At 35.1% G+C, this 18,187-nt stretch overlaps 2 protein-coding genes across 2 annotated transcripts; both read right to left on the bottom strand.

Moving 5' to 3' along the window:
- Nucleotides 1-1,216: 1,216 nt before the first annotated feature.
- On the bottom strand, nucleotides 1,217-12,456 carry LOC123904406. The gene is made up of 8 exons (XM_045954078.1): nucleotides 12,336-12,456; nucleotides 10,193-10,457; nucleotides 8,903-8,993; nucleotides 8,071-8,776; nucleotides 6,933-7,785; nucleotides 5,984-6,113; nucleotides 3,549-3,861; nucleotides 1,217-3,329 (listed from the first exon to the last, which is right to left on the bottom strand). Exons 2-8 carry the CDS (start codon nucleotides 10,455-10,457, stop codon nucleotides 1,512-1,514), a joined length of 4,176 nt encoding a protein of 1,391 aa, XP_045810034.1. The 5' UTR covers nucleotides 12,336-12,456; the 3' UTR covers nucleotides 1,217-1,511.
- A 645-nt stretch (nucleotides 12,457-13,101) lies between these two features.
- Nucleotides 13,102-16,626, bottom strand: LOC123910258 (single-stranded DNA-binding protein WHY1, chloroplastic-like). The gene is made up of 7 exons (XM_045961347.1): nucleotides 16,322-16,626; nucleotides 16,006-16,106; nucleotides 15,748-15,846; nucleotides 14,626-14,720; nucleotides 14,305-14,378; nucleotides 14,019-14,107; nucleotides 13,102-13,340 (listed from the first exon to the last, which is right to left on the bottom strand). The coding sequence occupies exons 1-7, from the start codon at nucleotides 16,530-16,532 to the stop codon at nucleotides 13,218-13,220; spliced, it is 792 nt and encodes a 263-aa protein (XP_045817303.1). The 5' UTR covers nucleotides 16,533-16,626; the 3' UTR covers nucleotides 13,102-13,217.
- Nucleotides 16,627-18,187: the final 1,561 nt, after the last annotated feature.

The raw sequence follows: 18,187 nt of genomic DNA, 5'->3' as shown, positions 1-18,187 counted from the left end.
ATTTTGTAATACTTTAAATTTTATAAACAAAAAATATTTATAAGAGTCATGATAAATAACTCAATTATATATGTTAGATAAGCTAAATAAATATATGATATATCTTACATGTAAATAATACCATTGCAATAAAATTATATTTAATTTGTTATAAAATTTAAATTAATATCCCTATTTTGCAATTTTAAATAATTATTTTAATTTTAAATATTGTTATTTAAGTAGAAATTTGATTTTTTAGATTATGTAAATTACAAAGTTACCTAATTATTTTATTTTTAATTTGATATCAAATTATTTTATTATTTATATTTTATTAATTTTCATTTTTTTATTTTAAAATATATTTTATAGAATAAATCAGTAAATTATTTTCTTATCCTATTTTGCTGGTAATCCAAGATTAACTTATCATATATATCCTGCTGTTTTCCAAAAAGTGGATTGAGACAGGATATAGTACAATTATCATATTTTGTCTCTTATCATGTGCATCAAACGGGCTCTAAATCAATTAGTTGTTCACATTTTTGTCTCTCAAACACTAACCATTTGTTTCAATTCTTTGTTTTTGTAAAAATCTAGTTCATGTGCTCAAAATTGATCCACTGATCTTGCATCATAGTTGAGTGAAGGTTTTAAATTGCGGTTGTGGATGCGGTTGTTGCGAATGTGATTATTGCAGTTGTTGCAACGCGCAATGCGGCCGTTGCGACATGAAATCATTTTGAAATTTCACAAGCTATATAAAATGAAACTACTATGTAACTACAGTATTTATCCACTATTACATAGTCTTAATTTATTTCATAAACATTCATTTGAATGATCTTAAAATATATGGTTGAGAGATTCTTAAAAGGAAGATTTTTCATTAGATTTGACACAAATTAGGATTTGAAGTTCATAAATTTTATTTTTTGGTGAGAAAATTTGAACAAACATCGTCGAAAACGTCCGATGCGGCTTCTGATGCGGTTACGATGAGGTCGTACACGTGAATTATGATCACACTGCAATTGCGGTGTGATGCGGTTGCGGAGGCTACCGCATCAGCAATATTGCGGCCGCAATTGCGTATGCGGACCACAATTTAAAACCTTGAATTAAGTCCATGACTGGTGTCTGGTGTGAATTAAACAACGATGCTGGCTAGCCTGCTCCGTGTGGTGATTGTCTTAGAACATAATAATCTGACTGACAGGTTTGATGCCTACAAACGATGATAATCGATGAATGTAACAATGTTGCTACAAAGTACTCCTTCCATGGCTACTCAAAAGAATTTGTTAATGAAGGATCCATATCCATTTAAAAACTTATCTATATCTATAGTCTCAAAAAATTGTTACACATGGCACGAGTTATACCTTTGTTTCGCGCCATATTTGTGTACACTACATTTCTGCAATATTTAGCTAATAATACTATCTCCATTCAAAAGGTTTTTCTTCTTGTACCAAAACTGCAGTCCCGTGATCTGAACAATGATGCTGCGGAATTGTTTTGCCTCATGTACGAGTCTTACGCCAAGGATTGAAAGGATCTTTGTTGTGTATCTCGAAGTCTTTCCTTTTTGTTCTCCTTTGCACATGCAACAATTCATTTGCTATACATTCCAATGCTTTAACTGTTAATGGTCTGTTTCTAGTGCTCTGTCTCCTCGGACAAGTGATTCTCGGAGGCTCCTCAACTACTTCATGAGTAGCCGATGTTACCTTTAGTCCCTGCACACCTTCCTTAGTGATTGCCATCGTTTTGCTATTTTTGGACTTCGATGGAACCTGAGGTATGTTGAAGGTGAAAGATTCATGTTTCTTAACTTTAACACATGAAAAGCTTGTGCATTGATAACTATCATTGCAAATGCTTTTTTCATTATCCTCTTCCACACTTTTGTCGGCTGAAGATGTTGAACTTCCATTCTGCTGATGACAAACTGGATCACAAACATTTTGGTTGGCATCTTCAATGCTAGAACACTTGGAAAATTCAAGTTTTTCTAATCCAAAACCTCCGGAAGAATTCTCATTGATGCGACTTTTCTCTGCCTTGGCACACGCAATCAATTTCCTTCTTTTAATAGGAACAACTGCATGATTAGAATCACTTGATCTTTCTCTCCGGTTGAATTGATGCTTCGTTATCCTCTTCAGACGATCATCATCATCAAACACATAGCTCTGTTGATTTTTCTGGTTTTCGATCATCTTGTTTGCATCATTATCAGGATTTTCATATGCTTCTTTTTTAATGGTAGCATCAATATTAGATACAACACTGCGACTATCGGTTTTATTGATTTTCGTTTTGCCAAAAATCAGCGTCTTAGCTTCCACACTCCTTCGCGAGTCATAAGTTGAACAGACATCCTTACTTTCTCTCAGAAGATCAGTAGTCATCGTAATAGCATCCTCTAATTGAACTGGCGGATATTTCAATTTCACTTTCAGCTTTAATGGTTTTCCTTCAGAAAGTCTATTGGCATCAATAACTTTCAACTTTGTCGAATTCTGCATAATGCTTTTAGAGATATCCTTGCTACGGTTTCCTTTCCTCGTATATTTTTGCCCTTTATATTTCTTACCAGCAGGATCTACCTCAACTTTACCGACTGAATTGACAGGCACAGATTTCAATTTCCTTAAGTCAGATGGCTTTCCGCTATGCACCAAACTGGTATCAATAACCATGAATTTTATATGATCTTTATTGTAAGTAAAGGGTCGGGGCTTAAGGTAACATTGACGTTGATCATCGGATAAATCGTCTTCATTTGATCCGTTTTCTGTCTCTTCCTCATTGAAGCTACCGACTTTAGCTGCTGTTGCTGCTGCTACTTCTTCTTCAAGCTCAAGAATATTCGGTTCAGCTACTACTTTGCACAAGACATCACTAACAGAATCGAAGTAATGATCACCTTTCACAAGTTTTCTTCTCGAAAATTTCTCAACACCGGGAGTAAGAAAAACCAGATAATCTTTGGAGGTAACATAGCCTCGATACTTTGGTTGCTCGGAGTGCCAACCTCTTGCCAGTAAGCGGGGCCAAACAGCTTCCCAAAAGAGTTCATTACTTTTGGTTTTGCTCAGCCGAAATCCTCCTGTCAGAGATTGTATTATATCACTCGGTCCAAGAGAAGACAAAGCTTTGCAAGTTGGTGATTTTAACTCCTGACTTTTCTTTGCAGGTTCCACAAGCCTAGTAAGGTCTCCCTCCTCCTTACCAATACCTACTGCTTCCACAAGAACGCCAAGTCCAACAAAAGACTTCAATGAAGACATGTATTTTTCTAGAGAAGTTGTGCCCTCCACATATGACTTAGAAACCTAAGTAAAAACATAAGGAAAATGAGGACTAAAACAAATGATATATATAACTGAAGTAATTTAAAGAAAAGAGGTATTGGTATGGCCATAGCCACATAGAGGCTCAAAAATAATGATAGGTCGCAATAAAATGTTAATCGACTCGGCTATTCCATGGTTAAGGAATCTTTAAAATAGGGATAGATCACCATTAAACATGTAGTGCACCATGAGAAATACCTGTAACAAGTTATCTTGAGATTCTTCAGAGACATGAGGAATCAAGCGAGATAACAGTTCATGTTGCCTCGGACCAGTAAAAAGTTTCGGTCCTATCATACATTTTCTCCCTTTTTTCTTCCTGCACTCCGACCATCTACGATATCCATCAGTTTTGTAAAACTTTCCGTAGTATAACGAAAGTATTTCCCCCATCCCTTTGTTGTCTAAGAATCTTTTGATCTGAATAAAGTTCTTTCCGAAAATAAACAAACCAAGTAGAAAACTTTTTGTGAAATTCCGGCACGCAGTGGACACAATGCTACAGATGATGCTACAGCATGTGGTGTAGCATCACAAACGCTGAATAAAATAAAGCGATAAATAGCAGAATAATAAATAACACAGATCGTTTGTTAACCCAGTTCAGTGCAACGTCACCTACTCTGGGGGATACCAATCCAGGAATGAATCCACTATAATAGCTCTAGTTCAAAGCCCTCGACCAACACCCGGTACTTGACTTATCGCCTAGACACTACCCGTGCAATCCTATCTAAGAACCTCTTAGATAATGAGACCCCGTCCCAAATTCCCTCTAACAACACGTACCATGTTGCTGTCAATAATAACGATCAAGATGGAGACACTCTCCTAGAAACTAGACCACACTCTTGCTTAAAAGCTTATGAGTGAATCACACACACTAACTCCGTGCTTCAAAGCTTAGGAGCAGCTTACAATAAACAATAAAACACAGTCCTAAACTTGCATCAAAGTGACACAAGAAAGGCTGACAAAAGACACACACTCTAAACCTTAAAAACTCACACTTTGTAAAAAACACGGTTTAGAATACATGAAAATAATAGCTTGAGGCTTCACATATTTATAGTCTTCAATGTCTTGATGGGCAAGCTAGGGTTGCAGACCAAAACCCTTGCAACAGCTGCGGCCAAACCTAGATTAAAATTGAAAATATGTTTTGTGTTGTACCAAACAAAAAAAAAGCGAACAAAAATATAATATAATTATATTTTTGTTTTTAATAACTTTCCTTAGGCCGACTTGGACAATTCTTGTGCAGTAAGTCTCGTCTTGCATATACACACGTGCTGGAATTAATATTTGAAGCAAATCTTGAACGAGATTGACAGAAAAAATTCTGCACTTAAAACAGAGCATCAGGATGCTGTACGAGGATGCTACAGCATCTCAGTCCAGCATCTGGCTGGTTGGCTTTTGCAAAATGTAGCCAATCAAAACACCAACAATCTCCCCCTTTGGCAAATTTTGGCTAAAACAACCTTAGGCCAGTGCATAGAGAGATACAGTCTAAACTTCCCTTCGAGTCAACATAAGCACACAACTAGGAAAGAAAGTAGAACGATGCTAAGCTATTTTAAACTTTCCTTCGAGTCAACATACGCACACAACTAGGAAAGAAAGTAAATAAATTCACCAGATGAATAGATAGCTAGCACGTAAGCATCAGAGGCATGCAACAGCGGAACATAACACATTAGCACGTAAGCATCAGAGGCATGCAACAGCGGAACATAACACATCTTAGCCTCAAAGTACAGACAGAGAGAAATAAACTCTCACGTAGTGGATTCAAGATAGGAGAAATAAACTCCGTAATATTTAAGCAACGCCACAGAGGATAGGAAAAATAAATTCCTATATGAATACTTCAGACATGCATATCATAAGTAGTAGAAAAATAAATTCTACTCCCCCTCAATACATGCGTAAATTAACTCCTCCTCAAAACATGCATAAACTTCACTCCATGCATAAACTTCACTCCCCCTCAACATATGCATCATAAAACAACATGCTATACTAGATGCTATAGCATTCTTCATCACACCATGCACAACAGATATTACTCCCCCTTTTTAGCCATAAATTCTGACAAATAAAGTCAGTATCACACAGTAGGAGCAGAACTTCCACAGAGTTATCAGATCATAGAGAAACATAGAGTTCAGAGATAATCAGAGCATAGGAACTCATAAAGTGCATATTACAGATCATAAGGGCATAGAAAACCTGGAGTATCGGACCCAAAGACATGGATTATGCATGTTACAATCCAGAGAGCATCAGGGCGTAGCCCAACAAATTAAAATCCAAAAGGACATGCAAATAAAGCATAAGCAGGTCACATAGAAGGACTTGCGTCAGAGTCCTCCTCCTCTACCTCAGTATCACCACCTGCAATATCATTAAGAACACCAGGATTGACATTGAAAAAAAACACCTTGAGGTCAACAATCATTTGCTTCCTAGGCAAAACATCAGTTGACTGATTGACATATGATGCAGCACAGTCTGCAGCATGTGTACCCTCAAACAGTCTAAAATCAAAAAATAAATCACAACCTCTCTTACTAGAAACACCAGCCTCAGTACAAATGCCAGGATGTTGAGCTAGAATAAAATCACACATCAATGTAGGGAAAACTATAGGCATTTTCACAGCACATGACTTACCATGCAGAACATTTTCATCAAGAATATGGAAACCAAGGTCAAGAGGTGATCTGGTCCCTACAACATTTATAAACTGAGCCAAGCCTGTAGTCAGAGTATTGGAATGAGTAGTTGAAGCCGGTTGCAGTTTTCTGCTTTAATCAAATCAACAAGCTTTTAGCATTGTAAAAAATCTTCACTTAAATTCCTTTCCACATCAAGCCTTCTTTAACCTCCTAGTACTAGAAGCAGGAGTCCTCTCAGTAAGGTTGAGATTGTCCACATAAATAACATTTGAATCTTTCTCAGCAGATTCATCAACATTCAAAGGAACAGACATAGTTTTACCACTATCATCAACATAAGGGATCACATAGATATCATGAACAAAAACATTATCAGTAGTAGTTGCTTCAGAACCCTTTTCTTTGTCAGGAACAATAACATCATCTGGAGACTCGGGTATCAAGATGTTATCCAAATTTTCCCGTGCTGCAGATGTTGTAGCATCATGTGCAACATCTTTCTCAGGAACACTCTTCTTGACATGTTCCAACACAGAGTCATCTTTGACCTCAATTGGAGCGCTAATATTATTACCAACAAATGTTAAACACAGTAGGGGAGAACACCACATAACTTTCTCTGACAAATACTTTCTCACCACAAGAAACATCCTTATCATCAACAAACACACAATTCTTACCAAATCTTCAGATGTTTCAACATTACCCATAACAGCGTGCATTACTAAATAAATTGAAGAGAAAACTGCACGCCACACTTGCAATAATTGCTATAACTCTTCAGATAGGCAAACACCAAGTTTGCCTCGTAATTTTTCAAATTGAACTGCATATAGAGCCTTAGTAAAATTATCAGCAAATTTTTCTTTAGTAGCAATATTCTCAAGAGTCACAATGCCTTCTTCAACTATCTCAGGAGCATCATCATGTGGGAGAGATGTTGTAGCAGCATCTGCAGCATCTAGCACAATTCCTTCTAGTGTATCATTTATTACCACATTTATTGATTTCATCATAGATTTGGTTATCAAGCAGGTTGACACATTAGCTTCTTCTTGAGGAACCCACAAATAACAATTGTCCTTTGATCTAACACCTTTCATTAACAAGTCACCCTTGTCATTTGTAACTAAACATTCAGACTTAGTGAATTTTACCTTCATGCCTTGATCACATAATTGACTGATGCTGATCAGATTAGCAGTCAATCCTTTTACTAATAAAACATTATCAAGTTTAGGCAAGCTATTGTTGCTTAGCTTTCCTATACCCACAATCTCTCCTTTTGCTCCATCACCAAAGGTTGCAAAGGTAGTCGGGTAGGATTTCAAGTCAACTAGAAATTTGCTAATGCCAGTCATATGTCTAGAACAACCACTATCAAAATACCAGTTTTCTCTTGATGATGCTCTAAATGATGTGTGAGCAATTAAGCTAGCTACCTTATTCTCGGGTAGAATTACATCACTAGTCTTCATATCCATACTTTTAGGTTTCCATTCTTTCCGAGTTGGAATAGTCATAGGAGGTGGTTTAGGTTGAGAGTTTATGTCAGGATACCCATATAGTTTGTAACAGAAAGGTCTTATGTGCCCTTTTCTTCCACAGTGATGACATATCCAAGAGCGTCGTTTACCCTTATACCTGGTTCCATGATGCTGCTTAGGATGCTGCAGCGTCTTTCTAAGCATCCTTGTACTTTGTGTTTCTTTTGGATGTGTATACATGAGATCGGGATTATAGCCTCTGTGCTTGTTGACATTTTCATAGCTAAGCCCAATATGTTTAGGCTTTCGAACATTTTTCTCTAAAATTTCTTCTAGTTGACCATCAGCTTTATGAAGTTTATCAAGGTGATCATCATCTTTATACAACATATCAGAGAATTTTCTTAAACGCCAAATGTCAGCATTTAATTTTTCTATGACTTCCTTAGCTTCATCAAGATCAGAGGTTAAATAATTTACCTTCTTCTGGAGCTCATCCATCTTTGACATATTTTCAATTTTCTCTGCCTTCATTTGATTGATGGTTACCTTTTGGTTCTCGATAACTCTGCATATTTCTTCACTCTTGAAATAGAGTTCTCTGTAGGAATCAGCAAGTTCTTCGTAGGTCACCTCTCCATCACAAGAATCATTATCACAGTCATACTTTCCTGTAAAGGCCATCACCCGTTTTACTGTATCGTCATCAGAATAAGTGGGTGACATTCCCTCTTTTTTAATTTTTAAAAACGTAGGACACTCATCTTTGACATGACCATAACCCTCACAATCATGACATTGAACTCCTTTGCCTTTGTTTGGTCTTGAATTTATGTCCATCATCTTCAAGACTTTGTTGAATTCCCTACCAAGACGCACAATTGCATCTAAAATACTTTCATCAGTCTCCATGTCACTCTGCACTTCTTCATCATCAGCATTGGAGACAAAAGCAATGTTCTTGTTCTTCTTTTTAGTTCTTTCATTTGTAGCCACTTCGTATGTTTGCAATGATCCAACCAGCTCATCCAACTTCATCTCAGAGATATCTTTGGCTTCTTCTATTGCAGTAACTTTGATATCAAATTTCTTAGGAAGAGACCTAAGCATTTTTCTTACTAATTTCTCTTCAGATATCTTTTCTCCCAAGGCATCAAATTGATTATCATAGTCAAGTATAGTCATGTGAAACTCCTGAATGGTTTCATAATCCCTCATTCTAAGATTTTCAAACTGAGTAGTGAGAATTTGTAATCTAGACATTTTTACCTTAGAGGTACCTTCATGAACAGTTTCGAGAATCTTCCAAGCTTCTTTTGCAGAGACACATTTTTTTATGAGTCTAAAGATGTGTTTGTCCACCCCATTGTATAATGCATACAATGCTCTTGAGTTTGCTAGAGCAAGCGCATCTTCTTCTTTAGACCATTCCTCCACAGGTTTCAATTCAAGTGTTGACTTTCCTTCTTTGTCTACAATCACAGGGGGGTCCCATCCTTTCAGAACAGCTTTCCAAGTTTTGCTATCCATGGATTTCAAGAAAGCCATCATTCGTGATTTCCAATAATCATAATTGGAACCATCTAGAAGAGGTGGTCTGGTGACAAATCCTCCTTCCTTGTCCATATTGCCAGAAAGTATCTTCCCTGGAGCTCACCCAAAATAGAGCAGGGTGCCTGCTCTGATGCCAATTGAAATTCCGGCACGCAGTGGACACAATGCTACAGATGATGCTACAGCATGTGGTGTAGCATCACAAACGCTGAATAAAATAAAGCGATAAATAGCAGAATAATAAATAACACAGATCGTTTGTTAACCCAGTTCAGTGCAACGTCACCTACTCTGGGGGATACCAATCCAGGAATGAATCCACTATAATAGCTCTAGTTCAAAGCCCTCGACCAACACCCGGTACTTGACTTATCGCCTAGACACTACCCGTGCAATCCTATCTAAGAACCTCTTAGATAATGAGACCCCGTCCCAAATTCCCTCTAACAACACGTACCATGTTGCTGTCAATAATAACGATCAAGATGGAGACACTCTCCTAGAAACTAGACCACACTCTTGCTTAAAAGCTTATGAGTGAATCACACACACTAACTCCGTGCTTCAAAGCTTAGGAGCAGCTTACAATAAACAATAAAACACAGTCCTAAACTTGCATCAAAGTGACACAAGAAAGGCTGACAAAAGACACACACTCTAAACCTTAAAAACTCACACTTTGTAAAAAACACGGTTTAGAATACATGAAAATAATAGCTTGAGGCTTCACATATTTATAGTCTTCAATGTCTTGATGGGCAAGCTAGGGTTGCAGACCAAAACCCTTGCAACAGCTGCGGCCAAACCTAGATTAAAATTGAAAATATGTTTTGTGTTGTACCAAACAAAAAAAAAGCGAACAAAAATATAATATAATTATATTTTTGTTTTTAATAACTTTCCTTAGGCCGACTTGGACAATTCTTGTGCAGTAAGTCTCGTCTTGCATATACACACGTGCTGGAATTAATATTTGAAGCAAATCTTGAACGAGATTGACAGAAAAAATTCTGCACTTAAAACAGAGCATCAGGATGCTGTACGAGGATGCTACAGCATCTCAGTCCAGCATCTGGCTGGTTGGCTTTTGCAAAATGTAGCCAATCAAAACACCAACATTTTGTATCAGCATCACTCCAAGAGCTACTCGGTATGTCAGGAGCCAATTGACTTGAATCGATATCTCCGTGATATCCCAACTTTTCATGTCTACTATCCTCCATTTCGTTGCGTATCCATGTGACAGGTATGGGCAAACCAATTGCAAATGAAAGTGATTTATCATGCATAGCTTCTGAATCAGCATGATTCATTTGAAGTGAAAACCGCTCTGATGCATGCTCCATTAAAATATCATTATCATTCTCTTCACAAGACTCCATCTGCCAAGAAATATAGGAAATTGTAGATTAGATAACATCATCAAAAAGAATACTTCAAACATCAATTATAATTGTAACTTGGTATAAAAGCAATAACAGTGTTGCTCTAGTCATTCATAATTCGAAAACGAAGTATCACTTTAATAGCTTCAATGAACTCAGAATCAGAATAGAATACAAGTAACATGATCAATTTTCAGGTAAGATAATCTTCATTAGTCTGAAATTCCAAAAGGGTTGCAACTAAGACTACAAAACTTGTCAATACGATGTTAAACATCAAAACCCTTACTTTAAAATCGTTACCGTAATCACTCACAGAAAAATCCTTTTCCTTGTCAATAAACCAAATATGGTCAACTTTTTTTCTCAAACATGTAATTCTTGACACAACTTCAAAATTAATACATCTATTAGAATTTAAGTTGGACCTAACTCAACTCTACAAAACCGGTTTGTGAGCTAAGGATCGCCCTCACTTATCAACATATTTTCAGACCATCTCTCATCTAATGGTGGGTGATAGGGATGGCAATGGGCGCCCACGGGTGCGGGTTTGAGTGATACCAAACCCACACCCGAAATCAACACCCAAACCCAAACCCAAACCCAAATCTGTTCGGGTGGCAAAACCACACCCACGCCCACACCCATTGGGTTTGGGTTTTTTACACCCAAACCCAAACCCACAACACATTTTGTACTACTTTGCAAATTTAAGCAAAACAAGGTAAATTTAAGCAAAAACAATGGAATTTAAACATATTGTCAATCACTTAGCAAAAACATAGGTTTAAAATTACAAGAGAATTTAAAATTACAAAATAGTCTTTCAAGAAATTAAATTACAACTAAACCAAAATTAAGTTCTTCCAACTTTCAAGCAAAATTCAAACACAATTTTGGTTTGTGGTTTGTGAAAAACCTAATTTTACTTTTACACTTATATATATATGTGGGGGTATTTAGGTAATTTTAACATGTTTCGGGTGGGTGTATGGGTTTCGGGTGTGGGTTTGAGTGATACCAAACCCACACCCATATTTTCGGGTGTCACCCAAACCCAAACCCAAACCCAGTCAATTCGGGTTTCGCCCGTTGACTTGGGTTTGGGTTCGGGTGGGTCTCACGGGTTTGGGTTTTTCTGCCATCCCTAGTGGGTGATAGCGGAAACCTGATAGCGGGTGGTCCGGTAGATCTTGGAGAGACTCTAATACCATATTATAATTTTGAGTTAGGGCCATTGGGCCTAACCCAACTCTACAAAACCGATGTGTAAGGTGAAGTTACCTTTACTTATAAACTCATGTTCAGATCATCTCACATCTGATCTGATGGGAGACTCTTAACAAATATTGAACCCCAATCCACTTGTATGCAACTTTACAATCAAAACTCAGGCAAGATTTTGATTTCGGTGGACAATCAGGCAAGATTAATACATTATTACAAAAGCAATTAAAACTCATGGCGAAAACCAAAAGATATATATAGTAACAAACAAGCACATTCATCAACAATACGCAAAGATTGAGCACAAACATACATTACAAACAAATACTACAAGCAATTAATCGAAACCTGAAAATATTCATCACACACAAAACATAACAGAAGCACGTTGAAGAAGTTAAGGATTGTTGATACGAGAAAAAAAAATGAATGATGAATATTTTTGTTTGTTAAACTTTGATTGTTAAGGTTTTGTTTTCAAAGGGTAAGCATCAAGATTCAAGACCAAGTATACATAATCTTAATCTTACATATGATTATAACAATAATAAAATAAATAAATTGGTGAAGATATATATATATATTTGAAGATGATTAAGAAAAGACATTAACGTAGGTAGAAGGAGAAAGTATAAGAAAGAGAACCTTTGTTGTTGGTTTTGTTGAAAGAGGTGAATTTGCGAGGAATGAATGAACAAAGCAAAACAAATGAAGTACTACGGTACTTGTTTTATTTGCTCACTTTTTAAAACGGGCCAAGGTTGTGTGTGTGAGGTCACTGCTTCAGTTTATAGGACACATCTCATCTCATGTATATTATTGAGTTACTCTTCGATCTTATTTATAAATAAAATTATCTTGTTTAATACTCCTTCCGTTGGTCAATAAAAGTGAATGTATTTAATCTAAATTTTTAATCAATTTTTTTGACTCATTTTTGCTTATATTTTGGGACGGAGGGAGTACATATTAAAAAATTAGGTATATTTGCCCAACTATTCTTCACAATATATTGTATTAGATTTGCACTAGGGATAATTTTGGAAAAATAATATTAAATAGAGTTGAATTTGATAACTTATGCTTATATTTAAGATAAAAATATTCGTTGACTTTTATTTATATACAAAACCGGAGAAAATATTTATCTTAAAAAGTAAAATTTTAACTAGGTTATTTGACCCCAAAAAGAGTCGTGTTAACAATGTGACTCAGGTGAGTTTTTGGCACTCTAGTTGAGTTGACGTAGTAATTTTTTGCTTAATTGTAATTGTGGTCCCTATTTTCATTTATTTATGAAATAAGACCGCTATTTTAAAATCATTCGGTTTTATTCGTTTTTCATATTTTTGGTAGTAAGATACAAACTTTTTATTTGTTAAAAGTAAATAAATAAACAATTGAAATAAGAAAATAAAAAAAAAATTCTGAAATTCTAAGCTAACAGAATGAAGTGATTTAATATAACACATTTCAAAGTTGATAAGATCACACAAGATGGTGTAATTGAAACTTCCTATATTGTCTTCACATTATTCTGTTGAATTTGTTCCATTCAAAATCTTCTTCTATTCCTTGATTTGTATTATTTACTTCTGGATTTATGGTGTTGGCAAAGACATTCCAACCTAAAAGGCTTGGCATGATAAACTGCATCAAAAAGAAACAAAAATACAATATTAATCAAGTTTAGTGCATAATGAGCAATATGCATTTACCGAAGCAAAAATAATATTTTCGATTTTAGACGCTATTTCATCTTTGAACAATATTCTGAATATTTGTTTTTTTTTTTTGTTTTAACCCTCTGATTTTCAGGGGAAGGACCCCAGTAATCAGAGTTCGGCCACAAGGTAAGTAATTAATGTCTCAAGCCACTAATTATGAATATTATTTCAATTGTAAATAGATTACAAACACTAATCTAACTACCTAACAGGTCTGATTTTCGACTCAACAATTAGACCTGTTAGCTAATAATAATCCGGAACTTTTTGTTCAAAATTATATATTGTCCACCTGACAGAAGCGGCAGAAATTCTATAAAACTTGAAGATTTTTCACCATTTCTTATGCAAATTTTAGCAAAGCTTCAAGTATCTTTTTTATTACAAAGGTTTATCTAAGATACTATTTTGCAAGAAAATTTACCATATGAAATAGATTTTATTGCTTCTTCTATGTATAATTTACTACAGAAAAAGCTCTTCTAAAATAAGCTAGTCTCTTAATAAGTAAGGTGATATCTACTTTTTAACTTTAGTGGAATAAAACTACAATGCATTTGAAATAAAAACAAAGGTACGAGGAGAGATAGAGAGATCTTACATCGAAAAGTGAATTGAAAACTGCAAATTCTGCTTTTGTGACAGGGATTAATATGTTTTCGTTTATGTTCTCGAGCTTGTTTTCAACACCTTCGAAAATTTGACATAAGAAAGTCAGGATTGAAGTAAATAAATACGTACAAAATTTAACTATCTTCATTTATATTACAGTGTAGAATCGAAAGAACCAACCAAGAGTATATATTAACATTTTTGTGATGGAAGTGAAGTATAAAATCAAATTAATAAAATATCGCCAACAGAAGTTAATGAAGAAAAACCATTACTTATGTTAAACATGTGACCAGAACGGTCGAGAAGTGGCTTCACCTTCAAAAATTTTCTCACTTTACCTTCATCACTGCATAACAAGACATTTTCCAAAATGCTTTAAGAATATAAAATCACAGAAATAATAACTAGGAAGGGATTAATCAGAAACTTTGAATACATCGTGTTGGATCATTCATTACTATTAGAATTGAGAGTTGGGCCTAACTCGACCCTATAAAACCGGCTTATAAGGTGAGGATTGCCTCTTACTTATAAACTCATGTTTAGGCCAACTCACATCCGATGCGGGACTTCTTAACAATTACAAAAACTACCTTTTTCCAATAAACAGATCATGAAAAAATTCACAAGACTCCCTTGGACGAAGGCTAATTAGATTTCCGATTTCATCCACAGATAGCGAAAATACCTGTGTTCATGCAAATACAATTAAATTTAGTTTTAAACTATAAGCAGAATACAATTAAGTTCATCTGAATCACAAATTTCAATGACAAAATACCCCATTTCAATGAGTCAATGTAAACTCATACAATCTTCTCCATAATGTTGACTCACAGACTCATAATAGTTATTTTGATACGAAAATAATGCTGAAAACGTGATTTAATATTTTAACTTAGGAAGAAAGCAACCATGGTAACTAAATTTAAATATTCTGTAAGATGGGTTCACATACATACCAAACCAAATTCGACAAGATTACACATAGCATCACAATTCGAAATTGATAACAAATTCACAAATCACAAGATAGGTTCACAAAAGACAAATTCAAAAGTCACAAAATACATAGCTGCGTCTGCAGATGGGTTCATGTTAGGATGTTAGATGCATCTGCAGAAGTGCTATAACTATGAAGTTGATGGTTTGTGCACTATGGAACCTTATCATCCATCAATTGCATTTTAGGTTTCTTAAGAAAACACTGAACTGGTGTCCTCAAACTCGTACGCTTTTATGAGTTAACTTGAGAGTTTGACAACCATGGCCAGGCCTATTCAAAACAAAGTAGGATTGCTACATGGATTTTACCTCAACATTCAATTTTTACTTAACTCCTCTTTCTTTTTCTAATCAAGCATATTTTCCAACTAATCAAAACTTAGCTTTCTTAGAGTAGCTTCTTAAGTCTAAATAAATACTAACTAAATTACATGTCAATACAATTTGGTAAGTATAAAATCCAATGTTATAAATTGTGGATCGCGGAAAATGGTGGCCTGTTCAAATTCTGCTACACCATAACGCTTTAGCTGCTATTTGACAACACTATACTCAATCGCGTATCACAGAACAATAACGATTTATTCAAATTCCACTATGTTATAGCACTATAGTGCCGCTATATAATAACACATACAAAATCTATATTCTAAAGATTAAAAATATCTTGAAGAACCAACTCACCAAATTATGCAAGAACCATACCTCACCTGTTTTCTGTTCCAATCATATTGATAGGCACCGGCAGCAGGAGCAAACTCTAACATGACACAACCTTCTTTAGATATCTTGAATGCCCCTGACCCTGACTACAAAAACACTGCAACATTCACAATTCTACAAAACTATACTCGAAAACAAAAACTACGAATTTATACTAAAAAGTAAAAAACAGAAAATCCAATTATAATTCACTTCCATCAATTAACATAATCAAACTAACAAATCAAAAAACAAATAAAACATACATTCAATGTAGTGAATTGTGGAGGTCTAGGAGACACAGTGAGTACAGCTTTTGCTTTGTAAATTGAGTGACCAACATATATCTTTGCTGGCAATTCTCCAACTGAACACACACACAAAAAATACAACTTTAAAAATTAAAAATTAAAAATTAAACATTTAAAATAAGATAATTTCATCATGATGAAACACTAATCATTATCAAATTTCCAAACTGACCCATTATTCTATATCATTAGTAGAAATGATACAAAACAAAAAGCTATGATTTTTTCAACTTTTTGGAGTGAAAAAAAATGAAATTTTATTTTCAAGTACCTGAAGAAGATGGTGATGGTGGTGGGGGGGATTGTTTGGGTTGGAAAGGATATGGGCGGCGACATGTGATGGAGAATTGTTGGAGAGTGGAGGAGAAAGTGGGACCCACATGCCTTACAGGAATGGATAATTTGGGAGTGATGAAAGAGTGAGTTGGGATTGAAAATGGGTTTGTAGTGGTTGTATAGGACTGTGCCTGTAATATCTTCATCTTCTTCTACTATTCTCTTTCTCTTCAATCTCAATTGTTCCACTTGTTTATATGTTCTGTTATTGTTCTGTTATCTTCAATCTCTATTGTGCCTCTATTTATATGTTCTGTTTATTGAAAATTGTGAAATTACGTAACATGTTTTTTTGATAGATATTACGTCAAAATCATTACATATTTAAAAACGATAAAAGTTAATAAGGATAAATCTGCGAACAAACTCACAGTATTTGAGTTAATAGCATAAAACAGCTTTATCTCTAAGCTTACGATTGATATGACGAAATACAATTGTCCGGAATAGTTATGTCTCCGGATGTGCAACGTTGAAGACGCTAGAGTCATTGAATTTGTATTGGATCTGATCAAAGCAAATTTGAACAAAACAAATACGGTACAAAGACGGGACTCAAAACAAACACCGTATTAAGACGAGACTCAAAATAAACACCGTAACAAGATGAGACGTCAAACAACACAGGACAAATAAATTACAAAGATGAAAAATTCAAATGAATTCAAAAATACGTGAAAATCACTTATTTAAGTAAAAACGTAATTAAAAAAATCAAGAGAATGGATGAACAAGAAGAAGAGACAAGAAAATGTTTTCTTTTTCTTTATGTTATTGGTGGAGTTTATTGCCTTCTCATTTTTGTAATCTCCTTTATCTTTTAATCAATTATTTTTGTAATTTCAAACATTATTTTTATCTTCTTTTTTTTTTTTGTTTCAAAAAAAAAAAAAAAGAGTTGTTTTTCTCATCATCATAACAAAATTACTCTTATGAGTTGCATCAGCATAACTTTTTTTTTTATCATCCCTCAAGTTTTCTTGCGGTAATTCAAAGTTCGATCAATATTTATTTCTGTCAAAAGTTGAATTCGGGTTCGTCCAAACGATTCGTCTTAGAGGAACATAATTGATCTTAATTGTTGATCAGAATAGGTAGATGACCAGCTGACAGTCCGTTGAGCAGGTAGTTGACGGCGGGTCGAGCAGCTGATCCACGGAGGGTGGGTTGTACCTGCAGGTGCTTCGATGTCAAAGTTAGAGAGGGAAACAAAGCACTGATATATTAGAGAGAGAGAGAGAGAGAGTAGATGAGTGAATGAATAGTGTTACACTGCCCCCAGTTCTGGGCCAAAGGTCCTCTTATTGGGTTTAATCTGTTTAAGTCCAATAAGATGGACTGTCAAGATATTACCCTTAGATAGTGGGTAGAACAGTAATCTGCTCCTATCTTGGTGAAGAGGTTTCATCATGTTCTGCTGACATGGATGTGGTGGGGCAAGCCATGTTGGACCTAGAGGGTGTAATGCTGGACTAGTTCTAGTCTAGTCCAGAACAATAATATTTTTTTGTATTAACTCTTTGGTTCCTAGGAAAAGGAGCCCTAGTAGAATTCGGTCATGAGATAAGAAAAGTTTAGCCAAGAAATTATTCCACTCATAAATCGAATTGGGTTATCCCAAACAATACATCATTTGGTGAATCTCATTTATCACTTGAGTCCAAAATGACTTAGTTCATGTGGAGATAGCTTAGTTGATGCTAGTGACATTGCAAACATTACAAGTAGAGGTTCATATTCAAATCATAAATTTATAAAACTAACAACACAAGAATAAAATAAATCTCTAGCGGTCCACAAA

The sequence above is a fragment of the Trifolium pratense genome, linkage group LG2 (genome assembly GCF_020283565.1).
Source record: "Trifolium pratense cultivar HEN17-A07 linkage group LG2, ARS_RC_1.1, whole genome shotgun sequence".
NCBI lineage: Eukaryota > Viridiplantae > Streptophyta > Magnoliopsida > Fabales > Fabaceae > Trifolium > Trifolium pratense.
Note: the sequence above shows the minus strand (reverse complement) of the source record. Positions and strands in the feature narration are given on the sequence as shown.

Coding starts and splice junctions, on each gene's coding strand:
- LOC123904406 (XM_045954078.1), bottom strand. CDS start 10,457: ATGGAGTCTTGTGAAGAGAATGATAATGATATTTTAATGGAGCATGCA. Junction 8,777..8,902: donor CTAGCAAACTCAAGAGCATT/GTATGCATTATA, acceptor AAAAATGTCTAG/ATTACAAATTCTCACTACTC. Junction 3,862..5,983: donor ATAGTTTTCCCTACATTGAT/GTGTGATTTTAT, acceptor CACATGCTGTAG/CATCATCTGTAGCATTGTGT.
- LOC123910258 (XM_045961347.1), bottom strand. CDS start 16,532: ATGAAGATATTACAGGCACAGTCCTATACAACCACTACAAACCCATTT. Junction 15,847..16,005: donor CACAATTCACTACATTGAAT/GTATGTTTTATT, acceptor GTGTTTTTGTAG/TCAGGGTCAGGGGCATTCAA. Junction 14,721..15,747: donor ATGATTGGAACAGAAAACAG/GTGAGGTATGGT, acceptor GCATGAACACAG/GTATTTTCGCTATCTGTGGA.